The following is a 15461-nucleotide window of genomic DNA, read 5'->3' on the forward strand; positions in this document are numbered from 1 at the left end:
TATCAAAATCTCAATATGGCCGCAATGTTCAAATCGCAGGAGCCGCAATATTTGTTAAAGGTGAAATGTGTCAAAATATCATTTTAAAGTAAATATTGTGGTGCTGCAGAGATGTCCTGGCCTACACATCATATTCTACAGACTGAAGAAAACATCTTTGTTTGGTACAGATCCCCACAGAAATCACACCATAATCACTTTAATGCTTTTTCAATCAAAATGAGAATAATGATGTAAAAATTATCATTCCCTCTAATATCGCAAATCATATCGCAATTGCAATATCAGTCAAAATAATCGCAATTAGATATTTTTTCAAAATAGTTCAGCCCTAAACCAGTGCCATAGTGGTACCGGGTTACAATACCCAACCCTAGTGGTCAGACAAACAGGTAGTCAGTCAGACAGACAGACAGGTAGTCAGTCAGACAGACAGGTAGTCAGTCAGTCAGATAGACAGGTAGTCAGACAGACAGACAGACAGGTAGTCAGACAGACAGACAGACAGGTAGTCAGTCAGACAGACAGACAGACAGACAGGTACCTGGAAGGTGGCAGCAGGCAGGTTGGAGATGGCGATGTACTGCAGGTTGTTCTGCAGAGTGTAGATGAGAGACGGGACAGCCAGCTTCAATGTGTCTTTATACTGAAACACTATGGAGTCCACCAGGAAGTAGACCGTCTCCTTCACATTACCTACAGACAGAGAGAGAGAGACAGGGAGAGAGAGAGACAGGGAGAGAGAGACAGGGAGACAGACAGGGAGAGAGAGACAGGGAGAGAGAGAGACAGGGAGAGAGACAGAGAGAGAGAGAGACAGTGTCCTTAACTGCAGCACTACATGAGCAGCTTCCTGTCTGACACTGAGCTGCAGACACTTCAGCAGGAGTTCAGGTAGGTAACTGACTGACTGACATAACTGACTGACTGACACAACTGACATAACTGACTGACATAACTGACTGACTGACACAACTGACATAACTGACTGACATAACTGACTGACTGACATAACTGACTGACTGACACAACTGACATAACTGACTGACATAACTGACTGACTGCATTGGCTGCAACTAACAATTATATTCATCCATTATTTTCATCAATTAATGTATCAATCATTTTTTTGATCAATCATTTAGTCTATAAAATGTTAAAACAAGTGATTCTACAGAATTCTACCAAAAAACACAAAGGATTTATTTAATAACGAGATGAAACAGAGAGAAGTAGCAAATGTTTGGTATTGTTGAATGACTAAATGATTGATTATCAGAATGCTATCTGATCAGTTTCCTGTCAGCTGACTCGTGGTGTCAGCTGACTCACGGCGTCAGCTGACAGCCTCAGTATGAAGAGACTCACATCTCCTCTGCAGCAGGATGAGGAGCAGGCAGGTGGAGACCTTCAGGACTTCTGCCATCACCACGGCGGAGGTGGTGAAGAAGCGGTCGCCGGGCAACGTGCGAACGTATCGGATGCTGAGGATGAGCGAGGCGTTCTGCACCACCAGCACCGCCAGGCTGATGTACTTCAGCTTCCTGTTCACTGCAGGAAACAGGAAGTTACACGTGTGTACATATTCAGTGGCTGTGGTGGAATAGTCAAAACAATCTGTCCTAACTCCTGTTCCTAACTCATGCTCCTAACTCCTGTTCCTGTTCCTAACTCCTGCTCCTAACTCCTGCTCCTAACTCCTGCTCCTAACTCCTAACTCCTGCTCCTAACTCCTGCTCCTAACTCCTGTTCCTGTTCCTAACTCCTGCTCCTAACTCCTGTTCCTACCTCCAGCTCCTAACTCCTGCTCCTACCTCCTGCTCCTACCTCCTGCTCCTAGCTCCTAACTCCTGCTCCTAACTCCTGTTCCTACCTCCTGCTCCTAACTCCTGCTCCTAACTCCTGCTCCTACCTCCAGCTCCTAACTCCTGCTCCTACCTCCTGCTCCTAACTCCTGCTCCTAACTCTGCCTAACTCCTGCTCCTAACTCCTGTTCCTACCTCCAGCTCCTACCTCCTGCTCCTACCTCCTGCTCCTAACTCCTGCTCCTACCTCCTGCTCCTAACTCCTGCTCCTAACTCCTGCTCCTACCTCCTTCGCTAACTCTGTTCCTAACTCCTGCTCCTAACTCCTGCTCCTAACTCCTGCTCCTAACTCCTAACTCCTGCTCCTAACTCCTGCTCCTAACTCCTGCTCCTAACTCCTGCTCCTACCTCCTGCTCCTAACTCCTGCTCCTAACTCCTGCTCCTAACTCCTGCTCCTAACTCCTGTTCCTAACTCCTGCTCCTAACTCCTGCTCCTAACTCCTGCTCCTAACCACTTCTCCTCGACCTCCATGGAAAACATCATGAGGTCACAGAAAGATGTGAAGGAGAATTCATCAGGACTCAGAGAATCCCACTGCACTGACACAAGGCTAGAGCTGCAACGATTAATCAATTCATCGATTAGTTGTCAACTATTAAATTAATCGCCAACTATTTTGATAATCGATTAATCGGTTTGAGTCATTTTTTAAGAAAACTAAAACAAGATTCTCTGCTTCCAGCTTCTTAAATGTGAATATTTCCTGGTTTCTTTCCTCCTCTATGACAGTAAACTGAATATCTTTGGGTTGTGGACAAAACAAGACATTTGAGGACGTCATCTTGGGCTTTGGGAAACACTGATCCACATTTTTCACCGTTTTCTGACATTTTATAGACCAAACAACTAATTGATTAATCGAGAAAATGATCGTTAGTTGCAGCCCTACACTAGGCTATGTAATTATGAGGCGGAGGATGTTAATGAGGTGGGTCTGCTGTGGGGAAACTACAATGTTCGAAGATGGAAGACTAAAAGCATCTTGGCCCTGTGTGTTCTTACCGTGTTTCATACAGGCTGTATAAACCTGGACGACCCAGTTAAAAATATCGCTTCATCACCAAGGTTGGAATTGAAATAAAAAAGGAATATAGGCGACCAGTCACTAAAGTGAAAGGAAATGGTTTTCACATTGAGAATGGTTGCTCATCAGCCTCCTGTCCACTCATATTTATCCACATGAATCCCAATTAGTTTGATTGGATGAAAATAATTGTTAAATTCATGCAAGATAGGCATAACATGTCAGGCCTACAAATCTACTGCTGTACATATCATCATTCTTAAGTTTCAAACATGTTGAATTAAAAACATCATCGGGCTAAAAACGTCTCATATCCCTTTTTCTACAAAGACAGACTTCTGTGTTCTGGTTCATATGCTGATTATGATCTGATTATAAGCCTGTGCATATAACGGCTTAAGAGCCACCACACAACTCAGTAAACACCTTGACATGTTGACTTGATGCTCTGAAGTAGTTCTGGCTGATCCAGGACTTTATTAAGGCAAGAGCTTCAGCATCTGAGACTGAAGTCAGGAAGCACTGAAGCAGCTTTCCTCAGTGTTCAGAGAATCAAGCAGATCTTATCATGGCTGCCACTGAGATACTTCTGGGTCATTTCACTCAGTAAGGAACCTTCCTAAGTAAAAAAAAGACCACAGCCAGTGTTTCTGAATGAAGTGAAGCATTGTGGGCCGTCGGCTCTTCCAGGTTAGAAGAGGGAGAGGTTGGTATTTAAGCTGAATCTGATATGTGAACACAAGATCCCCCCCCCCCCATGTCTTTCTGTCTGGAGGGCAGAGAGCATCAGGTCAGGCTGGTTCCTGCTGCTTAACACTGAAACTCTTCAAATCAAACCTCTGCTCTGGGGGGATCAGCTGTAGGAGCTGCTGGACAACAACACCATGACACAGAATGTAGAATAACCTGATCAAGGGTAATACAGGTGTGTGTGTGTGTGTGTGTGTGTGTGTGTGTGTGTGTATCCTGCACTACAGGTGTGGTGGTGAAGAGAGAGAGGGAGCTGTGTGCTCCACTCCACAGGTGTGACGATTGTAAGAACAGGTGTGTATGTGTAGGCGTGTATGTGTGTGAGTGTGTGTGTGTGTGTGTGTGTGTGTGTGTGTGTGTGTGTGTGTATCCTGCCCGCACCCACACCTCCACGTCACCAGCAGCTACACCTCAGCTGCTGTCCAGTCTGCGGCAGGTTAGCTAGCGATAGCTGCTTTAACTCAAGCTAGCAGAGTGTTAGCCTCCGGCTAACCTGGATAGCACGTTAACTGATACGGTTTGGTTCAGGTTGTTAACGTTAAGTTTTCTTTAAAGTAAACATCACGGTGTCACTGTAGTGTTCACTTCACCGACTCAAGCCTCGTGTTAAAATATGACACAATTCATCTTTCAGTCGGTATCAGTTAACGTTAGTGAGTAAAGTTGCTGGTTAACTTCTGAATAAGTGAGGAGCCCTTTAAGCTAGCTAACCTGGTTAGCTTAGCTGCTAGCATGGCAACTATCTTCGCCTTTACCTGCCTGCGTGTTCAGGTGAATGACGAGACACACGAGACTGACTCAGGGTCTGTCTTCACTCTATTTAACCTAATTTAACGTTATTAACCTAAATAACGTTATAGTTTCTCAGCCTGGAGCCAGGTTCAGTCTAACCAGCTCTCTGGTCCTGTAGTCTCCCAAAACACAGCCACCCTGCGGCCCATGTCAGACCCCGATCCACAGTTTACCACACAGCGGTAGTCATATTTACCGTCACTCTGTCTCCGGCTCGCTGCCTTCTCCTCGCCGCCCTGGCTGTCGCTTCCCCCGGCCATGTTGCGCTCCTCTGCGCCGTGCCCACCGAGCTGTCACCCCGCTAGCTGCTCGGCTAATGCTCCGCTAGCCTCCGAGCTAGCTAGCCTCCGACCCAGACGGTACGGTGTGTTCTCCTGTCCGTGCCAGCAGCTCTGTTCCTCGGTCACCCGGTGCTGAGTCTCCCCGCCCCGCCGACACACCATCCCAGGCCCGGACACACAGCGGCGGTCTGTTCTCTCTGCTGGAGCTGCGGTGCTGCTGCTGTCAGGGATTGTGTATGTTTGACAAGATGAATCACTCGATAGTAAAAACATGCCTCACTTTCCGGTCTGCCAAAGTGGGCGTTAACACTTACGCATGCGCTCTCCTTCAGCAGTTTAGCCCTCATGCTGCATTCATGTCAAACTAGAATAACAGTTGGAACGATTTGACAGCGAAAAGCAACAGCTTGAAAGTGTTCACACGTTCAAACCTGTTTGAATCCTTCAAAGACGCCATGATTGTAGTTTTCTGTAGATTTTGGTTGCTCTGGAGATCGTGTTGAACAGCAAACCAAATACTGTAATGTCAACCACAAACCAAAAATCCAGGCAGTAGATGTGAGATGAAAACTGCTCTTTATGTTTGAAAGTAATTGATGAATTCTTACACTTAAGTTTTTTTCCCTGTTGGATGTCAGAATTCAGGAAGTTGGAAAAATCAAATCAAACCCAGGCAGAGTTTGTATCTGACAGCTGAGTGAACAGGACTTCAGGCACAAGCCATCAGACATGTGACTCAAGTCATTTGGTCCAAGTCTCAAGCAAGTCCCAAGTCATTTTTTCTTGGGCAAGTCAAGTCAAGTCACAGGTTATGTCGAGTCGAGTCGAGTCGAGTCCTTAGTTAAGGCAAGTCAAGTCCCAAGTCGAGTCACTCCCCCCCCCCCCCCAAGATACTGCAGTCTTATCTGCAGTATCTGGTCTTTATAGCCAGTTGTGAGAGAACAGATTGTCATATCAGGCTAACGTTTTATATTTAATATTTAAACTGAAAACATAAAATGAACATAAACAAGTCATTCGAGTCATCATGTCTCAAGTCAAGTCACGAGTCTTTAACTTCCAAGTCCAAGCCAAGTCATTTATTTTCTGTCAAGTCAAGTTGCAAGTCATCAGAACAGTGACTCGAGTCGACTCAAGTCCAAGTCACAGTGACTCGAGTCCACATCTCTGCAAGCCATAAACCAGACGAGCCTCAGCTGGTTGAAACGGCAGAATCCAGAACACACTGAGAGCAGACTGCAGTGAGAGACTCTGAAACCCAGGCAGAGTGACACCTCTTTCCTCCCGCCTCCTCTCTGATCCAGCTGCCAGCAGCAACAATCATTTCCTTGTTCGCCCTTCAGGTTCAGGTAGGAGGAATCCTATTGGCTGCTGACTGGAGACCAGACCAGACCCACCTGTCCGGTCCGGTCCGGTCCGGTCCGGTCTGGTCCGGTCCGGTCTGTGTTTCTGTCAGCAGCAGCGCCGCCTGCTGGCCGCTGGGTGTAAACACATGGAGAGAAACTTCCTCTGATGCTGTTCATTCAATACAAAGCAGCTTTACTGACAGAAATACAAAAATACACTCTGCTCATTATATCTGTGCTGTAAACTCACATGTCTGCTATAATGCTGAACTTTCCTCAGGAGATCAATAAAGTGCAATCTTATCTTATATTCCAATTTCCTTCTCCTTGTTATATATTACAGACGGTGCTGTCAGTTGTTGTCAGTGACTCAGTTTAGGGGCTGCACTTACCGCTTCACACCCTAGTTTTCATTTATTTGAATTTTATAACTTCATACAAAATATAAGGAATTTCCTCATTACTTTAGTGTAATAAAAAACATTGTATGGGTCTCAGAAAATAATAATAATAATAAAATAATAATAATTTCATTTTAAAATCATCTTGTAGCCCAACAAATTGTGCAGAAACTCAAGGGGTGAACAAACCTTTTCACAGAACCTGCATGTATTTCAATGTGTTTGCATATTTTTGGTATATTTCCATACTGTGTATACAGGGTTCTCACACATTTTCATGGATAAAATTTCAAAACCTTTCAATGACTTTTCAAGGATCCATAATAGAATTTCCATGTAATGTGAGGCGGTGACTCTGAATCAATACCATAAAAAATTACTACACTGGACAAATAGGACACACCTCTTTATATTGGATTTTAGTGCTTTAGAGTCACTGGGTCACATTACAGGGAAGCTGTTGAAATAAAACATGAATTTTCCATAAAAATATTTATAAAAAAATGGAAGAAGCACTAAAATCCAATATAAAGAGGTGTGTCTGATGTGGCCTGTGTAGTAATAATTTCTGGTACTGATTTGGAGTCACTGGGTCACATTAAATGGAAGCTATTGAAAAAAATGCCATTATTTTTATTAAAATATTTATGTAAAACAGTAATTTATTGATCCGTAAACCCTGTTAAATGCTGAAGTCATTGTGTCTGTCAGTTCTGCTCTTACCCTGCAGACTGATGCTGATCTGATCCAGACTTCTTCCTGCACAGGAGAGGAGGAGGATGAGGAGAGGAGAGGAGGAGGAGTAGGAGAGGAGAGGAGATGAGGAGGAGGAGAGGAAGAGAGGAGGAGGAGGAGAGGAGAGGAGGAAATCTCCTTCATAGAAATGATTGAGACAGAACAGCAAATAGAAGTGACAAAAATATTCTTTATTCGAACGTCGGATCATTTTCTTCTCGATCCATAAAGTTTTATTTAATGTAAATAAACAGGAACAGTGACAGAGCCACTGTGAACAGGAAGAAATCCTCCAGTCTCTACAGACCGACCAACACACACACACACACACACACACACACACACACACACACACACACACACACACACACACACACACACACACCTGCTGTCTGATCACAGATCAGTTTGTCTTTCTGCAGGTTTTACAGCACAGTGTTCAGTCAGTCTGCTTCATCTTCATTAGAAATTAGATTAACTTTCACTCTTTGGCACAAACTGAGCACAAAGTTCAACTGACAGCTTCCATCTGTCTGTCTGTCAATCTGTCTGTCTGTCTGTCTGCCTGTCTGTCTGACTGTCTGTCTGTCTGTTGTTACTGACCAGGAAAGTCTGGAAATATTTGCAGCAGTTGAACTCTGCTGATAATAAACACAGGAACAGAAAGTGAATCTAACTGAATAAATAACAAACTGTTGTCCTGAACAGGTGAGCAAGAGAGAGAGAGAGAGAGAGAGAGAGAGAGAGAGAAACAGAGAGAGAGAGAGACAGACAGACAGAGAGAGAGAGGGAGAGAGAGAGAGAGAGAGAGAGGGAGGGAGAGAGGGAGAGAAACAGAGAGAGAGAGGGAGAGAGGGAGAGAGCGAGAGGGAGGGAGGGAGAGAGAGAGGGAGGGAGAGAGGGAGAGAAACAGAGAGAGAGAGGGAGAGAGGGAGAGAGCGAGAGGGAGGGAGGGAGAGAGAGAAACAGAGAGAGAGAGGGAGAGAAACAGAGAGAGAGAGGGAGAGAGGGAGAGAGACATACAGACAGTCAGGAACATCTGAAGCTGTATTCTACTATTTTCTACTGAAACTGGATCAGTTTACTGGAACATGGTTTCCATTTTTTTATGTACAGAGTGAAACTCCACAGGAGAAGAAAGGATCTCTGTTCATTTCTGTTGACAAAAAAACCCAAAACAAAAACAAAAGTAAAGCGTTTTGTCCCTCAGTCCGTCTCTTCACACCCAATAAATACTGAAGTCAATAAATAATCTGCTGATAAAAACATCAGAATCTAATAAAGAAACAGGAGAGAGAAACGTGTGCAGATGAACTGATGGGATCTACTTTTCTTCACTCTACAGATCAGCCTGAGCGGACTTCTTCTTCTTCTTCTTCTTCTTCTTCTTCTTCTTCTTCTTCTTCTTCTTCTTCTTCTTCTTCTTCTTCTTCTTCTGCGGCAGGATTCAGGAGTGAAACAGGAAGCAGCAGCAGAAGCTTCATACCAGAAATAAAAAAATAAATCAATAAATAGTTTCTGCTGCTGGTTAAAGTCCAGTGAGAGAGAGAGAGAGAGAGAGAGTCCAGGATCCAGAGTCCGCTACGTCCCGGGTCCAGTCCTCTGACACACATTACCCACAATCCTGTGCGTTCAGGTTGAGGGGGTGGGGGGGGGGGGCGGGGCTACAGAGACGCGCCGGGCTCCTGCAGACTTCCTGCTCTTCCTCCCTCCTCCTCCTCCTCCTCCTCCTCCTCCTCCGTCTCTCCTCCCTCCATCCAGGGGTGGGACAGGATCTGCTCCAGGGTCGGCCGGTCCTCGGGCCGGTAGGACAGACACCAGCGAATCAGAGACTGGCATTCTGGGAAAAAAAAAAGGGGGTGGGGACAAGGAAACGATAAGTCCTGTATAGTTGGAGACGTTTCAAATTCAAATTCAAATTCAAATTTAATAATAGAGTAATAAGAATATAAGAAAAATAAAAGTGTAATAAGACATGCTGTGTGTGTGTGTGTGTGTGTGTGTGTGTGTGTGACCCCCCCCCACCTGCAGAGAGGCGGCGGGTGAAGCTGGGCGTTGCCGTGACGATCTCCTGGTCCCGTTCGAAGGGGGATGTCCCCGCACACCATGTCAAACAGCAGGACGCCCAGAGACCAGACCGTCAGAGGGCCGGCCGAGTACCGCTGAGACTCCACCCACTCCGGGGGGGAGTAGACCCTGGTGCCTGGGGGGGGGGGGGGGGGTTAGTATCTCTATTCAAACACCTGAATGACTGCTGTAAGGGCTCTCCTCCTCTCCTCTCTCTCTCCTGCTCTCTCTTCCTCTCCTCTCCTCTCTCTTCCTCCCCTCTCTCCTCCTCTCCTTTTTCCTCCTCCTCTCTTCCTCCCCTCTCTCCTCCTCTCCTCTCCTTTCTTCTTCTCCTCTCTCCTCCTCCCCTCTCTCTTCTCCTCTCCTCACCTCTCTCTCCTCCCCTCTCCTCCCCTCTATCCTCCTCTCTCTTCTCCCCTCTCTCCTCCCCTCTATCCTCCTCTCTCTTCTCTTCTCCCCTCTCTCCTCACCTCTCTCTCCTCCCCTCTCTCCTCCCCTCTATCCTCCTTTCTCTTCTCCCCTCTCTCCTCCTCTCCTCACCTCTCTCCTCTTCTCCTTTCTTCTCCCTCTCTCCCTCTCTCCCCTCTCTCCTCCTCTCCTCTCCTCACCTCCTCCCCTCTCCTCCTCTCTTCCTCCCCTCTCTCCTCCTCCACTCTCCTCCTCTCCTCCCCTCTCTCCTCCTCCACTCTCCTCCTCTCCTCCCCTCTCTCCACACCTCTCTCCTCTCCTCCTTTCTTCTCCCTCTCTCCTCCTCTCCTCCCCTCTCCTCCCCCCTTCTCTCTCCTCCCCTCTCCTCCTCCCTTCTCTCCCCTCTCTCTCTCCTCTCTCTTCCTCCCCTCCCCTCTCTCTCTCTCCTCCTCCCCTCTCCTCCTCTCTTCCTCCCCTCTCTCCTCCTCCTCTCCCCTCCTCTCCTCCTCCTCTCCTCCCCTCTCTCCTCCTCTCTTTCCTCCCTTCTCTCCTCCTCCTCTCCTATCCTTCTCCTCTCTCTCCTCCCCCCTCCTCCTCCTCTCTCTCCTCCCTTCTCTCCCCTCTCTCCTACTCTCCTCCCCTCTCTCTCACCTCTCTCCTTCTCCTCTCTCTCCTCCTCTCCTCTCCTCCTCCTCTCTCTCCTCACCTTCGAACTCGTTGTACAGAGAGTCTTTGAGCGGGGCTCCGGAGCCGAAGTCGATGATCTTGACGTCGAGCGTCTTCAGGTCCACCAGGATGTTCTCGTCCTTCAGGTCTCTGTGGACCACAGACTGAGACTGCAGGAACCGCAGAGCCTCCACGATCTGACGCAGGAACCTGGAGAACCAGAACCAGAACCGGTCAGGATACCACAGGTGAGACCGAGTCAACTTCACCCGAGTCCCGAGTCAGTCTGAAGTCTTGAGGCACAAGTCTCAAGTCAAGTCTCAAGTCTAAATGTAGAACAGCAAGTCAAGTCAGAACAAATCAAGAGTCCAGTATCAATTTAATATCTTAAAGAAAACTAAATATCTAGGACTTTTCAATGCAATATGGTTTTAATAGGATAAAAACTTGGTAAGAGCATCATGAGTTTGATTTCTATAATCAGTTTCAACTTCAATAAATTCAATCATTCCATACAAATTCAGAAAACAGAATTTAAATTCAGTCGTCTGCTGGAACAAATCTCATCACTTTCAATCTAAGTCATTTACACAAACACAAGATCTCAAGTCAAGACTTTAGAAACCTTTTCAAGTCATCAGAGTACAAGTCAGAGTCAAGTCCCAAGTCACCAGAACCCAAGTCAAGTCCAGTCTCAAGCAATTCAAACTGAGACTCGAGTCCCCACCTCTGCAAGCGAACTGATCTACTGTTACTAGAGTACAGTAGAACAGAGTAGAAGACAGTAGAAACAGTAGAAGACAGTGGAAAGAGTAGAAACAGTACAGTAGAAACAGTAGAAGACAGTAGAAGACAGTAGAAGACAGTAGAAACAGTAGAAACAGTAGAGGACAGTAGAAACAGTGGAAACAGTAGAAGCAGCAGAACAGAGTAGAAAACAGTAGAAGCAGCAGTAGAAACAGTAGAAGCAGCAGTAGAAACAGTAGAAACAGCAGAACAGAGTAGAAGCAGTAGAAGCAGCAGAAACAGTAGAAGCAGCAGAACAGAGTAGACACAGTAGAAACAGTAGAAGACAGTAGAAGCAGCAGAACAGAGTAGAAAACAGTAGAAGCAGCAGTAGAAGCAGTAGAAGCAGTAGAAACAGTAGAAACAGTAGAAGCAGCAGTAGAAGCAGCAGTAGAAACAGTAGAAACAGTAGAAGCAGTAGAAGCAGTGGAAACAGTAGAAACAGTAGAAGCAGCAGTAGAAACAGTAGAAACAGTAGAAGCAGTAGAAGCAGTGGAAACAGTAGAAACAGTAGAAGCAGCAGTAGAAACAGTAGAAACAGTAGAAACAGTAGAAACAGTAGAAACAGTAGAAGCAGCAGAACAGAGTAGAAAACAGTAGAAGCAGCAGTAGAAACAGTAGAAACAGTAGAAACAGTAGAAACAGTAGAAACAGTAGAAGACAGTAGAAACAGTAGAAACAGTAGAAACAGTAGAAGCAGTAGAAGCAGTGGAAACAGTAGAAACAGTAGAAGCAGCAGTAGAAACAGTAGAAACAGTAGAAGCAGTAGAAGCAGTGGAAACAGTAGAAACAGTAGAAGCAGCAGTAGAAACAGTAGAAACAGTAGAAACAGTAGAAACAGTAGAAACAGTAGAAGCAGCAGAACAGAGTAGAAAACAGTAGAAGCAGCAGTAGAAACAGTAGAAACAGTAGAAACAGTAGAAACAGTAGAAGACAGTAGAAACAGTAGAAACAGTAGAAGCAGCAGTAGAAACAGTAGAAACAGTAGAAACAGTAGAAGCAGCAGTAGAAACAGTAGAAACAGTAGAAGCAGCAGTAGAAACAGTAGAAACAGTAGAAGCAGTAGAAGCAGCAGTAGAAACAGTAGAAGCAGTAGAAACAGTAGAAACAGTAGAAGCAGCAGTAGAAACAGTAGAAACAGTAGAAGCAGTAGAAACAGTAGAAGACAGTAGAAACAGTAGAAACAGTAGAAGCAGTAGAAGCAGCAGTAGAGTAGAGCTCACCTCTGGGCCAGCCCCTCCCTCAGAGCTCCTCTCTCGGTGATGAAGTCAAACAGATCCTGGCTCTGCGGCGGGCGCTCCAGCACCAGCAGGAAGCCCCGCCCACTGACCTCGAACCAGTCCAGCAGCCTGACCACGCCCCCGTGACCTCCGACCTCCGACAGCCGGGCCAGCAGGGCGATCTCCATGGGAACGGGACCGACCTCGCCGGGCTGGGGGGGGGACAGAGGTCAGGATCAGTCTGGATCCAAAACATTTTATAGACACTGCATCAAAATTCAAATTCAAAATGAGCTTTATTGGCACAAAGCCAATAGAAACGAGCGTTGCCAAAGCAGTCGATGACATCACATTTAATAAAAAACAAATAAAAACAGTAATGAAACTCTTACAAAAGATACTTAATAAAACAATTCACTGTGTTCAGTAAATACGAGACAAACATCTCTTTATATGTAATAATATAATTATGAATAACAGAGTTAAATATTATTTCTGAGGAATGAATTTGCTTTTCTTCTCCTGTGAGCTTCACTGGGAGTTCAGAGGAGTTTGAAATCACACTTTTCAGATTTAGGTCGCATATCTTTCTATTTTTTAATATTTTATCCAGTCAGACAGAGAACAGGTCAGTTTGCTGCTCAGTGTGACACATGATGTCTCTCTCTCTCTCTCTTTCTTTCTCTCTGCCTCTCTCTTTCTTTCTCTCTGCCTCTCTCTCTCTCTCTCTGCCTCTCTTTCTTTCTCCCTCTCTCTCTCTCTCTCTCTCTCTCTCTCTTTCTTTCTCTCTGCCTCTCTCTTTCTTTCTCTCTGCCTCTCTCTCTTTCTCTCTGCCTCTCTCTCTCTCTCTCTCTCTCTTTCTTTCTCTCTGCCTCTCTCTTTCTTTCTCTCTGCCTCTCTCTCTCTCTCTCTGCCTCTCTTTCTTTCTCCCTCTCTCTCTCTCTCTCTCTCTCTCTTTCTTTCTCTCTGCCTCTCTCTTTCTTTCTCTCTGCCTCTCTCTCTTTCTCTCTGCCTCTCTCTCTCTCTCTCTCTCTCTTTCTTTCTCTCTGCCTCTCTCTTTCTTTCTCTCTGCCTCTCTCTTTCTTTCTCTCTGCCTCTCTCTCTTTCTCTCTGCCTCTCTCTCTCTCTCTCTCTCTCTTTCTTTCTCTCTGCCTCTCTCTTTCTTTCTCTCTGCCTCTCTCTCTTTCTCTCTGCCTCTCTCTCTCTCTTTCTTTCTCTCTGCCTCTCTCTTTCTTTCTCTCTGCCTCTCTTTCTTTCTCTCTGCCTCTCTCTCTTTCTCTCTGCCTCTCTCTCTCTCTCTCTCTCTCTCTCGATTCAATTCAATTCAAATTAGCTTTATTGGCATTAAATACAACAGTATCTGTTGCCAAAGCAAAACAGTGATAATCAAGAAAAAGTAGCAATAATAACAACAAAGATAACTGAACAATAAAAAGTTGCAATTATTCAATCACACACTCTCTCTCTCTCTGTGTCTGTTTCTATTTCAACATCAAGTTCATTAATCTATAATCAATCATCAGTTTCAGCTCATTTTGTTTTTTAAAGTGTTTGGGAAACCTGAGTGGAGCTGCTGGTCCACATCATCAGTTCAGAGTCAAATTTCCCAACCACAAAAACAGAAAACTGACTGTGTGTGTGTGTGTGTGTGTGTGTGTGTGTGTGTGTGTGTGTGTGTGTGTGGGGGTGGGGGGGTGGGGGGGTGTGTGGGTGGGGGGGGGATCCCTTTTAAAGTTCTGATGAATAATAAATTATTTTGTTATCGAGGGGAAATCCTGGCGCGTCATTTACTGAACCGTGACATCACAGGTTTCCGTGGGAACAGGAACCCCCCCCCTCCTCCCCCGGCTGCAGCCCCCTGTCCGGCCAGCAGGGGGCGTGGCCTCCTCACAGACTGCACTTCATACAATAATAACCTTTTACATACTTTATTTAAAGTTATAAAACTCACCAGTCTGGCCACTGCTGAACTCTGTCACTGGAAATCTGCTTGATGGCAACCTGGAAAATACAGGAGTTAATTTGACTACAGTTTGAATATTATTTTTGAATATTTATTAGTTTTCTTGTGTATTTATGCCTTTATATATGTGTGTATGCATTTATTTACCAACTATTTGTTCATTCACAACAGGTGAAAACCGGACAAAATATGTTTTAAATAATCTTTAAAATAATTTCTTGTCTTTATTGACTCAGTGTGTTTGTTTGCTGCCTGGATGGACAGGCTGGACGCTGATGGAGTCTGTTGTTGTTGTTGTTGTTGTTGTTGTTGTTGTTGTTGTTTACCTGCAGGCCGTCAGACAGTCTGTGACCAGAGAACACAGAACCAAAACCACCGCTACCCAGCAGAGAACCGCACCGATACAGACTGGAGAACGGTTCCTTCACTGAGAGAGAGAGAGAGAGAGAGAGGGAGAGAGAGAGAGAGAGAGAGAGAGAGAGAGAGAGAGAGAGAGAGAGAGAGAGAGAGAGAGAGAGCGAGCGAGCGAGAGAGAGAGAGAGAGACAATAACAATGTTAAAACATCTGTATTATTCCAGTCTTCAGCCTGTTGCTGCTGGTCCTGGATCTGTAGAAACTGCTCCATCAACTCACTGAACCTTATTTGACAGTAAAGAGTCAGATCAGATTTCCTGCTGTGGATCATCTGACGTTTAAAAAAAGTAAAAAAGTAAAAACCTCCACCAGCTTCTTCTCTTCCAAACTGACTGAATCATGAAAATAATAAAGCGCATTATGGCTTAAAAAATAAAATCGTAAACACAGAAACACGCTGAACATCCAGAAAATAATTTAAGTTTCAAAATGCTGATGTGAATCTTAATAACATTTCACAGCTCTGGGTAATATGGAGGATTATTATTATGTCTGCTGACCAGATGATGACGTCATCTGAATTTACACTGACCCGTGTGTGTGTGTGTGTGTGTGTGCGATGCCATGTAACTACTAAAGTAAAGTGTGATGTCATCATGTTAAATAAACGGCGGTAAACTGTCCTGCAGTGAAACAGAAACCAGTAGAAACAACAAGACTCACTATTGAGCACCGAGAAAAGCGCTATATAAATGTCATGTATTATATTATTATTATTATTATTATTATTATTATTATTA

At 45.2% G+C, this 15461-nt stretch overlaps 2 protein-coding genes across 2 annotated transcripts in view; both read right to left on the reverse strand.

Moving 5' to 3' along the window:
* slc35a2 (solute carrier family 35 member 2) overlaps window positions 1-4904 on the reverse strand; it is a 15214-nt gene extending 10310 nt beyond the window's left edge. Inside the window, exons 1-3 of the mRNA XM_071544449.1 lie at window positions 4630-4904; window positions 1369-1551; window positions 545-696 (exon numbers count right to left, since the gene is read on the reverse strand). Of these exons, the coding sequence (XP_071400550.1) occupies window positions 545-696; window positions 1369-1551; window positions 4630-4693 (399 nt within the window). The 5' untranslated portion in view covers window positions 4694-4904. The remainder of the gene's footprint in view (window positions 1-544; window positions 697-1368; window positions 1552-4629) is intronic.
* On the reverse strand, window positions 4727-12670 carry LOC139665440 (uncharacterized). Its single transcript, XM_071544450.1, has 7 exons — window positions 12347-12670; window positions 10378-10547; window positions 9222-9399; window positions 8865-9036; window positions 8540-8625; window positions 6112-6192; window positions 4727-4934 (listed from the first exon to the last, which is right to left on the reverse strand). Exons 1-7 carry the CDS (start codon window positions 12529-12531, stop codon window positions 4727-4729), a joined length of 1080 nt encoding a protein of 359 aa, XP_071400551.1. The 5' UTR covers window positions 12532-12670.
* Window positions 12671-15461: the final 2791 nt, after the last annotated feature.

Source organism: Centroberyx affinis, unplaced genomic scaffold (assembly GCF_046629955.1).
Source record: "Centroberyx affinis isolate AG114_WGS23_722 - 3 ecotype Tasmania unplaced genomic scaffold, CSIRO-AGI_Caff_v1 ptg004582l_1, whole genome shotgun sequence".
In the NCBI taxonomy this organism is placed as follows: Eukaryota; Metazoa; Chordata; class Actinopteri; order Beryciformes; family Berycidae; genus Centroberyx; species Centroberyx affinis.

Excerpts from the sequence above, each read along its gene's own strand:
- LOC139665440 (XM_071544450.1), bottom strand. The coding sequence starts at position 12,531 with ATGGAGATCGCCCTGCTGGCCCGGCTGTCGGAGGTCGGAGGTCACGGG. Across the intron at positions 9,400-10,377 it reads TCTGTACAACGAGTTCGAAG|GCACCAGGGTCTACTCCCCC; the intron begins GTGAGGAGAGAG and ends CCCCCCCCCCAG. Across the intron at positions 9,037-9,221 it reads CACCCGCCGCCTCTCTGCAG|AATGCCAGTCTCTGATTCGC; the intron begins GTGGGGGGGGGT and ends TTTTTTTCCCAG.